The 15,725-nt window shown below is 39.0% G+C and overlaps 1 protein-coding gene across 2 annotated transcripts in view; it reads right to left on the bottom strand.

The window, feature by feature from the left end:
- Tusc3 (tumor suppressor candidate 3) overlaps nt 1-15,725 on the bottom strand; it is a 155,303-nt gene that overhangs the window by 46,525 nt on the left and 93,053 nt on the right. Inside the window, exon 6 of one of the 2 annotated variants that reach the window (XM_051182295.1) lies at nt 3,145-3,234. The exons of the other annotated variant lie outside the window; for it this stretch is intronic. Within the exon in view, the coding sequence (XP_051038252.1) occupies nt 3,145-3,234 (90 nt within the window). The remainder of the gene's footprint in view (nt 1-3,144; nt 3,235-15,725) is intronic. 2 annotated transcript variants of the gene reach the window in all.

The following is a 15,725-nucleotide window of genomic DNA, read 5'->3' as shown; positions in this document are numbered from 1 at the left end:
AAAACTTCCATAAGGGAAGAAACTTTGAATCTACATAAAACATTAAAATATGTAATAAAATAAAATTCCCTATAATAGAAATCGATCTATACCTTCAATACTTTGCAGGGTCATTTATAAAACACTATAATTCCTTATAAAAAGAACTCATCAGGATAGATGAGGTATTTTAAGTATTATGTTAGGTAGTTTTTTTCACAGCCTGATAACTTAATACCAACGTGAAATTGTGTTTTGTTGTTTTATTGGTCCCCCACAACATATCATTCCCTTTTGTTTGGAATCTGAAAGGCTGGCATGTTTGAAGCTGAAACAAGCACTGTTTATCAAGGTACTGCTATGTACAACCTTGCCCTCAGCACCTCACTGCACTCCAGCCTGACTTGCCCCCAAAACATATTTCTGTGTTTGTTTGGATTTCTTTTGATGAAGTTTGCCTGTCCCAAGAAAGCAATACTTAGACAGGGGACAAGTAAGTACTCAACAAATGGCTGAAAAGAGGCTGTATAAATAAATGCCTCCTCTTACTTCAGGAGAACTAGCCTCTGTACCAAATCGCTCCAAAGACACCCTGAGTGATGACACTCAAGGGCCAGTGGCTCACAGGTGAGTAATCTAGTAAGGGAACATTTTGGCTATCCTCCCTTTGTAGACTCAGACTCTAACAGTTCTATTTTCCTTCACGTCCAATGTGAATTTTTTTCTATGAATTCACTCCTGCACTATTCAATATACTTGTATTGGTACTGTCTCCCCACTCCTCATAGCTTCTTTCCTGGGGACCTCTAGCTTGTCTGCCCCCCCCATCCCATCGTTGCCCCTAGAATGAACCCTCTGTATGTATGTGATGGTTGTGTAGTCTATTTGTGGGACTCATGGCAATGGAGCAGGGATATCCCTGGTGCATTTGCTGGCTCTGGGGTACCTAGTCCTCATACTGGATTGTCTTGCCCACTCTGATACAAGGGGAGGTGCTTGATTTTAAGGGAGCTTGATATACCATGCTTTGCTGACTCCTTTCTGATCAAATACCGAGGAGCAGATGGAGGAGGAGGCAGAGGAGATGTGCAAAAGAGTGAAGTGTGGGGGGGGGGACTGAGGTCCAGATAGAAAATAAACACATTTAATTTTAAGAAAGCATCTGTAATGTTTAAACATCAAGAGTAACAACAATGAAGATAAGCTGTGCTGTCTGTAATAGGGCAAGAAGAAAAGCATCTGGAAGGCAAAACTCCACCCATTGAAAAAGCCAGGGTATAAAATGAAAATCCATTTAAAAGATTTTTTCTTCATAAAGAAGGAGAAGCAGGGCCACCTTACTTATCAGGGCCACCCAGTCTAGTATGTTCCTGGTCACATTGCATAAGCACAGAGAGGATGCAACAACTAGAGTCCAAGAAAGTCTAGATACTTGGTCATATGGAAACAGAAGTTGGAGTTGTTTTTGTATATTAGTTTTGGCTGTATGCACATTAAAGGATGTACAAAACCGGGAGGTTTGCACCAAAATTTCTAAGAAAAGTTGATGAGACCAACAGTGTGTAGTAACATCACCTTCCACATAGGGAGTCCTTCACAAGTCACTGCATAAAGAGTGGCAGCCTACGATAGAATGGAGAACTTGGATGGCAGGAATGCCAGAAACATGAGACCCCAGCCAAAGCAGATGGCCAAGAGGAACACGCATGAAGTGCAAGCAACAGGGTCAAACATCTGAGGCTGCCCAAGCTAGCTGAACTTCACATGATGGCATGAAGGATAGATTTAATGTTATCCTGCCGGTTTTCTGTTGCTCATATCCTCCCATTCTCCCACTTTGGGATGGGAGAGTTTACTCTGAGACATCCTATTTTTACTCTTTTATGTTTTTAACTGGGACACACATCTAAGAGATTTACTTGAATGTTTGTAGAAACTTGGGACTTCTAAATAGTTTAAGAAGTTTTATGAGACCCTTGGGATTGAATAAATGGCATTTTATGTTTAGAGACAGTCAAAAGGCTTTGGATGTCAGGGCTGAGGATTATGGTTGGGTGTCTTCCACAGAGTCACATCTTGAGCATTCCTTCCCCAATTAGTAGCATTTTTCTTAGAGCCTATAGAATTTTAACATGAGGTGGGTCGCTGGAAGAAGACACATCATAAGGACTTTTGAGAGATCCAAATGTCCCTGCCCTGGGATCCACATACTCTGCCCTCAGGTCTGCCACAGATTATGCAGACTCCATCTCATGTTCCTGTTCTCATGAAATAAGACACTGTCAAATTATGAGCCAAAGTGAATCTTTCTTCATTGAGATGTTTCTGCTGGGTGTTTTAGTTGCAGCAACACAATAGTAACTATAACTGCCTACATAAGAAAATATTTACTTATGAGATAAACTGAGAGTGAGCACCTCTGTAAAATACCCCAATGGATCAAAGGTATGGGGTGGGTTGCAGGATAACTACTAGTAGTTTATTGACCTGAATGACAACACTGTATTATCCACTAAAAATCCTACTTTTCCAAAAGAACAAAGGAGAAAAAGAGAAAATGAAGCACATCTCTGAATATTTTTAACACTCAGAAATCCAATATTAAACTGCCAGGGGAAAAAGTGACTATGCTGATCTATTATAGTATTTGCTTCCCTACAAAAGGAAAGAAGTCCAACAGGCCCAGTCATGTAAATTTGGGAGCTATTACTGATATAAATTCCACTACTTGTTTAATAATGCATAGATTCTACAATGTTTTCAGCTTTACTTTTAGTTCTGTAGCAAAGGTTTCTTGACACTCTAATATATGCTAGAATTCTTAATGATATTTAAATTAACTTCTGAGGGTTGAACAGATGGGACACTAGACACTTCTTCAATTTTTTTTCATGTTGTAATTCATATTGTTGTCATAGTAATTTGCAAATTTGTAGAAATATTATTAATGTATGTATGCTTTCTGTAGGGGACACATAAATTTTTAGGATGTTAACATCAAAGTGATCCTTACCCTAAAGACAAATATATTATGTGTTGATGCATGTGTGCATATATGGAACAGAGCTAGTAAATGAAAAAAATTTGTCGTTTTAAGAAGGATAAAGATAACTCCATTTAAGAAAGATAATGTATATAATACTGATGGATAGAAAATAAACTTACCACTTGTCCATTGTGTGGGTTCTTATGAGCATATGGAGGTCCACGGATATGATTCCACATCTGGCCAGACGTCATAGCAAAGACTATACACTGAAAACCAGGGTACAATATTTCAATACATAAGCCAGGGAATGCCAGAATAATGCAATTAAAAACTAATGCTCACCATTAAACTTCCATTTAAAAAATTATGTATCAGCTCCCACAGTTAAAAAAAAAAAAAAAAAGTTCACTTTACTATAGGATACTGAGCAAATTACTAATTCTATCTGCCCTGGCAGAGTGATAACCTGACAGTGCTTGCAAAACCTGTCTGAGAACAGGGTTCTCAGCACAACTGAGACCTCAGACATGAGGTAGTGATAAAGAACACAGTCCCTTCTACATCATCTAGACTTCATCTGCACACTAGCTAGGACTATCCACAGCTGATGTTCTTGGGTTACCATAGCGCTAGCTCCATGACCATTTAGTTGCTTTTGGCAAAGTGCCTCACTACAATTCCAGATCTGCAGAGATGGAGGAAGCTATAAAAAGATATACTCAAGAATAACTCCTAGGGATTATATTCAACCTGCTGGCTCTAAATGAAACAAAAAAAATGTATTTGGAATCTAATCTTGATGATAACAAAGCATTAATGGAGGGGGTGTTAATGAACAAGAAGCCACAGACTGGTCATGGTAACTTTTGGTTTTATGAGTTCTATTGAAATATTACATTAAAAATCCATAAACTCAAACACACCTCTAGAATAAAATGTGTGCTTCATACCAGAATGTTATTATTCTGGCTCTGTAATTTGCTCCAATTACTCTCCACTTTGGCTGCCTAGCTCTAGTAACTGTCTCGATGAGAGTTAAAAATAGCAATAAATAATAATCCAGGATTGTGTGGTTTGGTTGTTTTGAAGAAGAGCAGAATGTGGAACTGAGTTGGATTACATTCAATAACTGCTTATGAACCAGAGTTTCAACAGAAAATGGTAAACTCATTTAGAGAGGTTAATATGAATCTTCTACTCACAATGATGAAAGTAATCTGAAATTAACTTAGTATTACTAGAAGCCAGAAATGACATGAGAAGGGCTAAATAAAACATTTTCTCAAGCCAGATATGTATAAATATTTGTACTTAAATCTAAGATGAAATATTAGAATACCAGGTCTACTATAGGCAGATAATATATTTAACCATCTAAAAATATACTCTATGAGAGAATTATTAGAGAAAAATAAATTCTATATTTATTTCACACATTAGTTTAAGTGAATTAGAGAGACCAGTGAATTAAAATTTTGTGCTGAAAGTCTCAGGAAGAATGCATTTAGAAACCACAGAAAGAGATACATGCAGTGATACAACAATACACATTTATAGTAAACAAGTGACTCCTGTTGCTATAATAGATAGGCAATGACACTAGAATGTTGCCAGTTTGGGGCATGACCTTCACATGGACTAAACCTGCAACTGATACTGCTCTGATGCACATCTATCTACCTGTTCTCTGCCTTCTTGTACTGACTGTTTTGTTAATCCTATTTCTATTATGGTTGATAGGCAGGCATGGCCAAGGTTAGACTTCAGAAAGATACACTAGCTGCAGTATGGAGTACAGATGACAGAAATTAGCTTTAGTAAATTGAGATTGCAGTGCTTATCCCATGGTACTGACAATAACTGAGAGGATAACCATATAATGGGCCTTAATGGCTGATTGACATGGCAGAAAAGACTCCAAATTACAACAAACTAAAACTATGAACAAAGATATCTGGTTTCTTTATATTTGAGGTAGGGCCTTGCAGTCAGTGTATAAGCTCTGCCTGGCATGGAAATAACTACATGGTCCATTCTGGCTTGTGACCAATAGTTTCTACCCACTTGGGTCTAGGATTACCGTGGTCACTGCATGGCTAGGTTACTGGTTTCTAACTTAAGCAACAGGGTAATTTGAAGAGCTACTCAGATATTTTTCAGAATGAGGTTGAGGCATGCCAAGAGTAATTAAGGAGGTAGAAAGACTGAGAATTCAGTTAAAAGGGCAGCCACAATACATCTTCAAAATATTCATTTCTAGAGCTTAAGCAAAGGTTCTGTGGCTGATATCAACTGTTGTACTTGCAGAGTACTTGGGCTTAGTCCCAGCACCCACCTGGGAGCTCACAACTACCTGGGTCAAAGAAGAAATAAAGAAATTAAGGACTTCCTAGAATTCAATGAGAATGAGGACACAACATAGCCGAATTTATGGGACACCTTGAAAGCAGTGCTACTAGGGAAGTTCATTGCACTAAATGCCCATGTGAAGAAAATGGAGGATAGTAACATTAGAGAATTAACAGCACAATTGAAAGCCTTAGAACATAAAGAAGCAAACTCATCCCGGAGAAGTAGGCACCATGAAATAAACAATTTCAGGGCTGAAATCAATAAAGTAGAAACCAGGAAAATAATACAAAAAAAAAAAAAAAAATCAATGCAAAAAAGAGTTGGTTTTTCAAGAAAGTCAATATGATAGACAAACATAAGAAAATCTATCAATGTGATCCACCATATAAACAAACTGAAAAAGAAAAACCACATGATCATCTCATTAGATACTGAAAAAGCCTTTGACAAAATTCAACATACTTTCATGATGAAGGTCTTTGATCAGGGAAAATAGGAACAAACGGAAAGATAATAAAAGCAATATACAGTAAACCAATAGCCAAAATCAAACTGAATGTTGAAAAGATAAGGCAATTCCTCTAAAATCAGGAACAAGACAAGGCTGCCCTCTCTCCATGTCTCTACAATATTGTACTTGAAGTACTAGCTAGAGCAATATGACAATAAAACAAGATCAAGGGGATATAAATCGGACAGGAAGAAGTCAAACTCTCATTTGCAGATGATATGATAGTTTACCTAAGTAACCCAGAAAACTACCAGGGAACTCCTAAAGATGATAAACACCTTCAGCAAACTAGCAAGATACAAGATAAACTCAAAAAAGTCAGTAGCTCTACTATATACAGATGACAAAGGGGCTGAGAAAGAAATGAAAGAAACACCACACTTTACAATAGCCACAAACAACATAAAGTATCTTGGGGTAACACATACCAAACAAGAGAAAGACCTATATAGCAAGAACTTTGTGTCTTTAAAGAAAGAAATTAAAGAAGATACTATAAAAATGGAAAGATCTCCCATGCTCTTGGATAGGTAGGATAAACATAGTAAAAATGGCAGTCTTGCCAAAAGCAAGATTCAATGCAATCCTCATCCAAATCCCAGCACAATTCTTCACTGACCTTAAAAGGATAATAATCAACTTTATATGGAAAAACAAAAGATTCAGGATAGCCAAAACAACCCTGTACAATAAAGGAACTTCAGGAGGAATCACTATCCCCGACTTCAAGCTCTACTATAGTAGAGCTATAGTCCTGAAAACAGCCTGGTATTGGCACAAAAAATAGACAGGTAGACCAATGGAATCAAATTGAAAATCCTGGTATTAACCCACACACCTACGAACACCTGATTTTTGACAAAACAGCTAAAAATATACAATGGGAGGAGGAAAGCATCTTCAACAAATTGTGTTGGCAGAACTGGATGAGGGTGTGTAGAAGACTGCAGTAGACCCATGTCTATTGTCATACCCAAAACTCAAGTCCAAATGGATCAGAGACCTCAAATCAATCCTGCCACACTGAACCTCTTAGAAGAGAAAGTGGGAGGTACCCTTGAAGAAGTTGGTATAGGAGACTGCTTCCTGAACTTAATTCCAGTAGCTCAGATACTGAAATTGACAATTAATAAATGGGGCCGCCTCAAACTGAGAGGCTTCTGTAAGGCAAAAGACATAGTTCACAAGACCAAACAACAGCCCACAGACTGGAAAATGATCATCACCAATCATACAAATGACAGAGGGCCGATCTCCAAAATATATAAAGAACTCAAGAAACTAGTCACCAAAACACCAAAATAGCCCCATTAAAAAATGGGACACAGAACTGAAGAAGGAATTCTCAATAGAGGAAATCAAAAAGGCTGAAGGACACTTAAGTGCTCGACATCCTTAGCTATCAGGGAAATGCAAGTCAAAACAACTCTGAAATACTATCTTACTCCTTCCAGAATGGCTAAAATTAGAAACACCAATGACAACTTATGCTGTAGAGGATGAGGAGAAAGGGAACACTCCTACACTGCTGGTGGGAGTGCAAATTTGTATAGCCATTTTGGATCAGTATGGCAGCTCCTCAGGAAAATGGAAATCAGCCTACCACAGAACCAGGCAATTCCACTCTTAGGCATAAACCAAATGATCCATAACAATGCAACAAAGACATCTGTTAAACTATGTTCATAGCAACGTCAGTCATTTGTAATAACAAGAACGTGGAAGCAACCTGGATGCCCACCAGACTGATAGCTGGGAAGCCAGCATGGGACTGACTCAGGCCCCCCTGAATATGGGTCTCAGCCAGAAGGAGTGAGCAGTCTAAGAGACTTCAGACAGTGGAGCCAGGATGTATCCCTGGTGCACAAAAGGACCTTGAGAACACATCCCCCATGGAGGGATAAATGCCTTAATCTAGAGACAGGAGAGAAGCCCTAGTCCCTACTTCACATGACCTGTAAGATCTACATGACCCCAACTGGATGGCATTCCCCTACATATGGAATTGGGGTGGGGAGATGGGAGGGGAGGGTAGTTAGAGTGCATGTGAGAGGGCAGAGAGGGTAAAAGGGAGGGAAGGGAGGGAGGTAGGTAGGTAGGAAATGAGGGAGGGAGGGAGAGGGAACTAGGATCAACATGTAAAATAATAAATTAAATAAAAAAATGCTTTGACTCCAAAATTTAAGTTGAAGGACAAGTTACTGGGGAAAAAGGATTTCTATTTTTGTTTCCACAGAAAATGAAAAGATGTGGATTCCTTCCAGACTAATGTGGTTTGATCAAGCCAGACCACACCAGGTGATCCTACATTCAAATCAGCTAGATAAAGCAGCCCTACAGACTACAGCCAGGATTTCTGCATCTTCTTAGAATCCCCCATGACAGCACCCCTTACCAGCAGGAAGTAGTTTGGAAAGAACAATGCCCAAATTCCCAAAAATTCTCTATAAATGTTTGTTTTCATTTAAATGGACTTGGTTATATAAAATAAATAAATTAATTAATTAAAAAAAGAAGATGTGGCACATTTACACAATGGAATAGTACTCTGTGGAGGGGGGGAAAGCAATGGAATCTTGAAATTCACAGGATGGTACTTGAAGAAACCATCCTGAATGAGGTAACCCAGTCACAAAAAGAGGGACATGATATATTCTCACTCACATATGGATTTTAGACATAGAGCAAAGGATCACCAGCCTATAATTCACACCACCAGAGAAACTAGGATACAAGGAGAATTCTAAGGGATTAATACAAAGTCTCTCACAGAAGGGGAAAGGAACAAGATCTCCTGAGCATATTGGGAGTGGGGGTGTGTAGTGAGTGGAGAGGGAGCTAGAAGAAAAAGAAGAGGAGGGGACGAACGCACGTGGGACTAGGAAGATTGAGTCACAGAAGAAATAGACGAGAGAAACAAAACAAAAAACAAAAAGGAAAAAGAGAGAGATACCATAAAAGAGGGAGCCATTATAGGTTTGAAGAGAAAACTGACTCTAGAGAAATGTTCAGAGACCTACAAGACTGACCCCAACTCACAATTTGAGCAACAGTGGAAAGGCTGTCATAAATGCCCTTTCCTGTTAATGAGATTGATGACTAACTTAACTACCGTCATAGAGCCCTCATGTAGTAGCTGATGGAAACAGGCAGACACCCACAGCTAAACACCAAGCTGAAATGTAATCCAAATGAAGAGAGGGAGGACAAGACCAGGCTACAGAAACCCATAGAGACAGCTGGCCTGAACAAGGAGGAGCTAACGGGCCCCCCAGACTGATAGCTGGGAATCCAGCATTGGACTGACTCAGACCCCCTGAACATGGGTCTCAGTTAGATGTCCTGGGTAGTCTAATACTCCTCTGACAGTGGAACCAGGATGTATCCCTGGTGCACAAAAGGACTTTGGGAACACATTCCCCATGGAGGGATACTCCCTTAATCTAGTGGCAGGAGGGAGGGCCTAGTCCCTATTCTAAATGACTTGACAGATCATGTTGACCCCTCCTGGAAGGCATCACTATACATGTGGAGTGGGGGGGGGCGGAGATGGGAGGGAGGGAGAGGGAACTGGGATAGATATGTAAAATAAGAATAAATAAACACACAAACAAACAAAACAACAACACCTATTGTAGGTTACTTCAATTTTGCAAATTTCCTTTAGGTTTTTATTTATTAAGGAGTCCAGATGCTGGTGTAGTAAATATAAAGGCACCTTACGGACATGCTTCTCTGCTCAGCCAGCTGAGGCAGTGACAGATTTACCTACAGAAACCCAGGACTCACAAAGTTGTGCCAATTTTCACAAGACACAAGGAAATTCTCAATTAATAGTCTTCTAAAATGCAAGGCATGCCAAGTTTATGCCAACTAGCCTTTAAAGTATGATAGGTGTGTCTCTTTGGTCTTAACTGCTAAAATGTCATCATTATCAGTGTATTACTTAATCTGGTTATTTCATTTTTTTCCATTAACATAAGTGGAACTTTGATCAAATAATACATTTAGAAAATACATGATTCATAAGGACAGTCTCTAGGAGCCATCACAAAGTCAACACTCTTGTAAATTACAAATTGAAAACTATAGACCACTACTGTCTTAAGAAAGAGCCCTTCATGTTACTCCCATAGCTGCCAAGATAGCCTCCACAGGGAGGCATTCTCTTGCAAATGCTGAAGTAAACATCAGTGCATGCTCTCCTTCACAGATGCAATGATGCTTGACTCAAGAGGGAGAGCTAAATGCACATATGGCAAAGCAGCTTTGATGCAAAATAAACATCCTCAACAAGGTATCCCTGCATATCCTGGTGGAGGCCTGGTGGTATCAAGTAGCAATTTAATTGTACTGTGCATTAGAGATTATGGAAATTGAATATATTTTCATATGGATGAAATTTAGACGTGGGGTGTAAGTCTTTTGTCTTCTTTTAATAGAGGGATACTTTGATCAGCCTAGGTACAGGAGGAAGGGCCTTGTCCTGACTCAACAGTGATTTGATACACTTTGTCCACTCCCCATGGAATGGGGGCAGGGTGAGGTGAGCAAGTGGTCAGTGGGAGGAGGAACAGAGGACTGGTATGTAAAATAAGAGATTGTTTTTAAAAATATATTTGTTTACATGTCCTACAACTGTTAATGGCATGTTGAAGTTCTTTATACCTTGGATCCTGGTACTTTTTTAAATGTACAGAGAACAAGTAAGACTTAGCAAATTGATGATTTTCCCTTCATTTTCTTAAGTGTCACTTAGCAAACAGCTCTTAACTTTAATATAGCTCATTTATGTCTCTATCATCCTCTGCTCTAAGGTATTTTTGTCTAAACAATACATACCTACACCTTATGTTGAAAGCATTATGCTCCCAATTAGATTCATAATTCAGTTTGTTCTCTTATACATCTGGATTCAATTAAATATTTACATGAGTGATGGGGGATTGTCCTTCTGTATGTTGGGAATATGTTTATCTTATTGTTTGATGAATAAATGCTGATTATGTAAGGATGGAAAAATACAGCCTAACTCTCTAATGACCCCAGGAAGCTAGAAGTTTAAAAATACTAAATACATTAAATTCCAGACCCTGCCCTCAGCCAGTAAATAGATAAAAGGTCACACTCCTTTCCACTTACCTGACTTTGTAAACTGCTTGTGAACCCCCCCTCCAGTGACCTAACCTAACTGCCATTTGTCACCCCACCTAGGAGCCCGCACAAATGCTGACCTCCAGAGCCATAGAAAACTGATTGGTCTATAAAGCACAGGCTTGGATGGTTTAAATTGATTGACCTGCACCGCACCGGCTCTGGATGCTATGAAATGATTGGTTTACGATGCGCGGGCTTTTTTCTAACCCTATAAAAGCTGTCTCAATTCTGTACTCACGGTCTTTAGTGCACTACCCCTATGTGGCGTATGACTGTGGACCCCAGTGCACTTGGAATTAAAAGTCCTCATGCTTTTGCATCAAGACCGCTTCTAGGGAGTGATTTGGGGTGTTGCCTTTCCTAAGTGGGAGTGTGAAGGTCCATGCTCTGCAGGTCTTTCAATTGACCAGTAGCCAGGCAGGAAGTATAGGCAGGGTTACAAGACTAGGAAAATTCTGGGAAGAGGTACAGAGAGTAAGTCTCCAGAGAGATGACATGTAGCTGCCAAAGGAATAACATGCCCAAGCATTAAGGGTAAGCCACAGCCTCCTGGCAATATACTGATTAATAGAAATAGGTTAATTATTATGAGAGCTAGCCAATAAGAAGCCTGAGCCATCGGCCAAACAGTTTATAATTAATATAAGTCTCTATGCATTTATTTGGAGCTAATTGGCTATGGGACTGGCAGTGGGGCGTTAGTGGTACAGAAACTCCATCTTCATTCACCCTCTCTGAGGAGTGGATGGGGGTAGAGTGAGGGAAGGTGGAGGGAGCTGGAGGAGGGGAAGGAGGAGAACTGAGATTGGTGCGTAAAATAAAAACAAAAAAAGATAGTTTTTAAAATACATAGAAGAAAAAATTAAAATGTGCCAACTCATCAACAGGAGACATAATGACACATTACTAGAAAAAAATAACCATGTCTTAAAATTCCATTATGTCTAAACTGTCTGTTCACCTAATTTCCACTCATTCAACAAATCCTTACTGAGTACTTCCATACTCAGTACAAGTCTACAAGGACAAACTTCCTATTGCACAGTTGTAAGGGATAATGACTTCTAGTCTTTGCATGCCTGGGAAGCATTCAACAGAACTCAACATACTGTAGCATCTCTCACAAAGAGAAGTTTTTAGAACCCTGTGACAAACTAGAAGCACTCCTCCACTAACATGTATGTTTATGTTTTTCAAAATGGGCTACTAAGCTCCTCAGGCTCTCCAGGAACAAGTGTAGTCCATGCCAATATACATTTAACAGCTCTAAGCAATTGGCTTTCATGAGATGTTTTGTTTGGTGAAAATGTTTCATATGTCAAATAATTTTTTTTAAAAAAATGAACAAAACAACAAAGCATACTTTACATTACTAAATTCTAGATATGTTTCATAGATATAATCTACTAAACATCGGAGAAAAATTCTAAGGTTAAAAAAAAACACATTTTTAAAATTTTCTTCACGATACAAAATTTAAATAAGATTGCAAGTATTTTCAGCCTTCGTAAAAACCAAACACTAATTGTTAGTGAAAAAAATTAAATATAGTTACAGCTTTTTATCTGTGGGTTTCACATGTAAATTCAGTTCACCAGAAATCAGAAATAATTTGAGGAAATTTTGAGTACCCTGAAACATAAAAACATTTTCCATGGTATTGGTTCCTAAGTGGTAAAATTTACATGGTATTCCATAACCTACAAATGACTTTAATGTAAACATTTACAGCAAGGACATGAGCACCTGTAGACTGTGCTATGTAGATGAATCATGGAACCAATCTCTCATAGGTGTTAGGAACTAGCAGCCAGCTGATCCCAGCCCCCGATGATGGGCAGGATGCTCATGGTCCTGTCATCACTACATCAGCCTTACCTAGTGGCTCAAGCTTTACCTGGCTGCCAGAGGACTCAGTTACACATGCGCAAGTCCCCCTTTTAAGGCAAGCACGCCAAGAACATCTCTCTCTCTTGCTCTATCTCTCTGTGGTTTCTCTCTTGCTCCCCCTCTTGCTTTGTCTCTCTGGCCTCTCTCTCTGCCCCCCCTCTTCTTTCTCTCTCCCTCTCTCCTCCTTTCGGTTGGCCACCAGCTACTCCCTCTTTCTCTCCCTTCTCTCAATAAACTCCACATGGGTGCTGAGACTCATGTTTGTGTTTCTTAGGCATTAGCTGCAGCAAAAGAACAACAATAGGCATACAAAAACTTAAGTATCCAGAAAAAGAGATTCAGAATTCTAAAACTATATGATTTAAATCTCATATATCTTTAAAATAAAAGAATACAATGGAATACACGCAGAATATTATACAGTACTTCTCCTATAGCCTTTCTCCACCATCCTACCCTTTTGTTTCAGTGGCCAAATCCCTCAGACAGTCTTCATTCTCCCTATTCCACTCCAATTCCAATCCCCTTAGTCTTATCACCAACTTTGGAAAGCACCTATTGTGCTCTCCCCTTCCTCTCTGACCCTATTCCCAAGAGACCACACACATCTTTTCACACAGCCTTCCTCTAATACCATCCCATCCCTCTGCCCCAACTACAACTCCCACAGGAAACCCACGGGCCATGCTGGCTAAGGAATCAGGTAGTATTTTAACTCTCCCTCTTCTCTACCAATTCCAATCCCTGAGTCTTAACCTAAGCTTTATAACAGACAACTTGCTGGGGCTTGTCATTCCTCTCTGCTCCTATTCCCATGTGCCACACCCAGCTTTCTTCCCTCTAGCCTTCAACTCCCCTCCATCTTCTAGATCACTGGCATTCCTCAGCATTAGTTCCCAATATCTAAAAACACATTCTATCCAGGACCACTCATGGCCACACCTGGCATTAACTCCAAAGTATTCCCTACCAGGCAATACATAGTCACCATACCTTTCTAAGAACCAGACAGGGCAAGAGAAACAGAGGAAGTAAACACACACCCAACAAACACAGGACCAGTTATCAATTACAATCATCCTAAATCCTAGATGCCTAAATACCAGCATAAAAATATACTCACCAACAGCCAGTACAATATATTGCTAAATGAAATGAAAAATGTAGGAACTTGAACAGCAACCTCACAGGCAAGCCTCACTAACAAAGTTCACAATATGGAAAAAGACATAGAAGAAATAGATACCCTGGTTAAAGAAAATGTTAATTAAAATCCAGGTACAAAACATCCAGGAAATCTAGAAAACTATGAAAAGGCCATGTGAGAATAATAATAAGAATACTGAAGTAGAGGAAGAAAACCAGGTAAAAAACACAAAATATTTTCAGCAAAATTGTGGATCTTTTCCCTAACCTAAAGGTGCCTATAAAGGTACATGAATCATACAGAATACCAAACAGACAGGACCAGAAAAGAAATTCCCTGGACACTGATCAAAATACTAAACTGTTTCTCCTTAGTAGAAAAAAATTAAGAAACAGGTTTGAAAAAAAAATACATTCTAAAAATATAAACTCTTTCCAAGCTACTGCCAGAAGAGAAGTCTCTGCAGGTATTCATTAGATTGCATATAAAGACTACCTATTTACAAAGGAGGCACACCTATCTCCCAATGATTCAATTGCTTGATAATAAAGTTTTTAGGGATCTGTTCAAAATACCTACTTCACTGAAAAATTGGACAATAACAACTACTTGTTTCCCACTTACAAAGGTAACCAAACAGCATACCATAGAGGCAGCATTATGTAAGTCAAAAGATACATATTTATTAAAATACATATGAGGAGAAGGGCAGTGGTGACAGCACACACCTTTAATCCCAGCACCCAAGAGACAGAGGCAGGGGGTACTCTGCATTGGAAGCCAGCCTGATCCACAGATTGAGTTCCAGGATAGCCAGGACTACACAGAGAAACCCTGCCTTGAAAATCTAAATTAATTAATTAAACAAAATATATGAGGGATACCCTCTGTGAAATCTGAGCCACCCAATAGCTTTGAATATTTATCCCAACAAATCAGGATGTGTTTAAGACTGAAGAGCCTTTCCTGAATGTGAAAATTGTCTGGGAATTTATACTTATCTTCAGCCTTAAAGGCTTCTCATAAAACCTAACTAATTAAACTGATATAATTTCTTTGAGGCAGAAGCAACATTAGGGTGTGAGAGCCATCTACTAGCACAGCTCATCAGTGGGAACAGGCAGAAAGAGCTTGTACCCCACTGTGATTTACTGCGATAATAAGGCTGGCTTATTAGACTTTTAATGATGTCTTATCTTTCATGTTTTTAACTGCACATCCTTGGGATGTTTTCTTTTGTGTTTGAAATGAATGTTACTATTCACCACACTAATATTGCCTACGTTAAAATGACAGTAAGTAATCTGTGAAAAACTACTGGTACCATGAAGCGCTGCATTATGGGCTACAAACTACACAATTTTAACCCAATCTAGTATTTCAAGTAACACACCTTTTTCAAAACTACAATGGTTACTTTTGTCCTATGTTCCTATAAATTATACACTACTGTGATTTAGTATGTTATTCAATCACTATCAACATCAACGTCATAAAGCAGGACATGGCTAATCCTCCAAGGAAAAGGAATAAAGCAAGAATCAGCCAATGACTTGTATTCTGTTCCAAGGATCATCCCTGCCTTTTACTAATACAAAGTATTTAAAAATCATTTTTCCTGCTCAAGAAGCCCAAGAAAAGCAGTCAAGTCTCACTTTTGTAATTTAACTCAGAACCTAGGAAGCTATGAAATATGTATG

Source organism: Phodopus roborovskii, unplaced genomic scaffold (genome assembly GCF_943737965.1).
Source record: "Phodopus roborovskii unplaced genomic scaffold, PHOROB, whole genome shotgun sequence".
In the NCBI taxonomy this organism is placed as follows: domain Eukaryota; kingdom Metazoa; phylum Chordata; class Mammalia; order Rodentia; family Cricetidae; genus Phodopus; species Phodopus roborovskii.
This window is presented reverse-complemented; position numbering and strand designations above follow the sequence as displayed.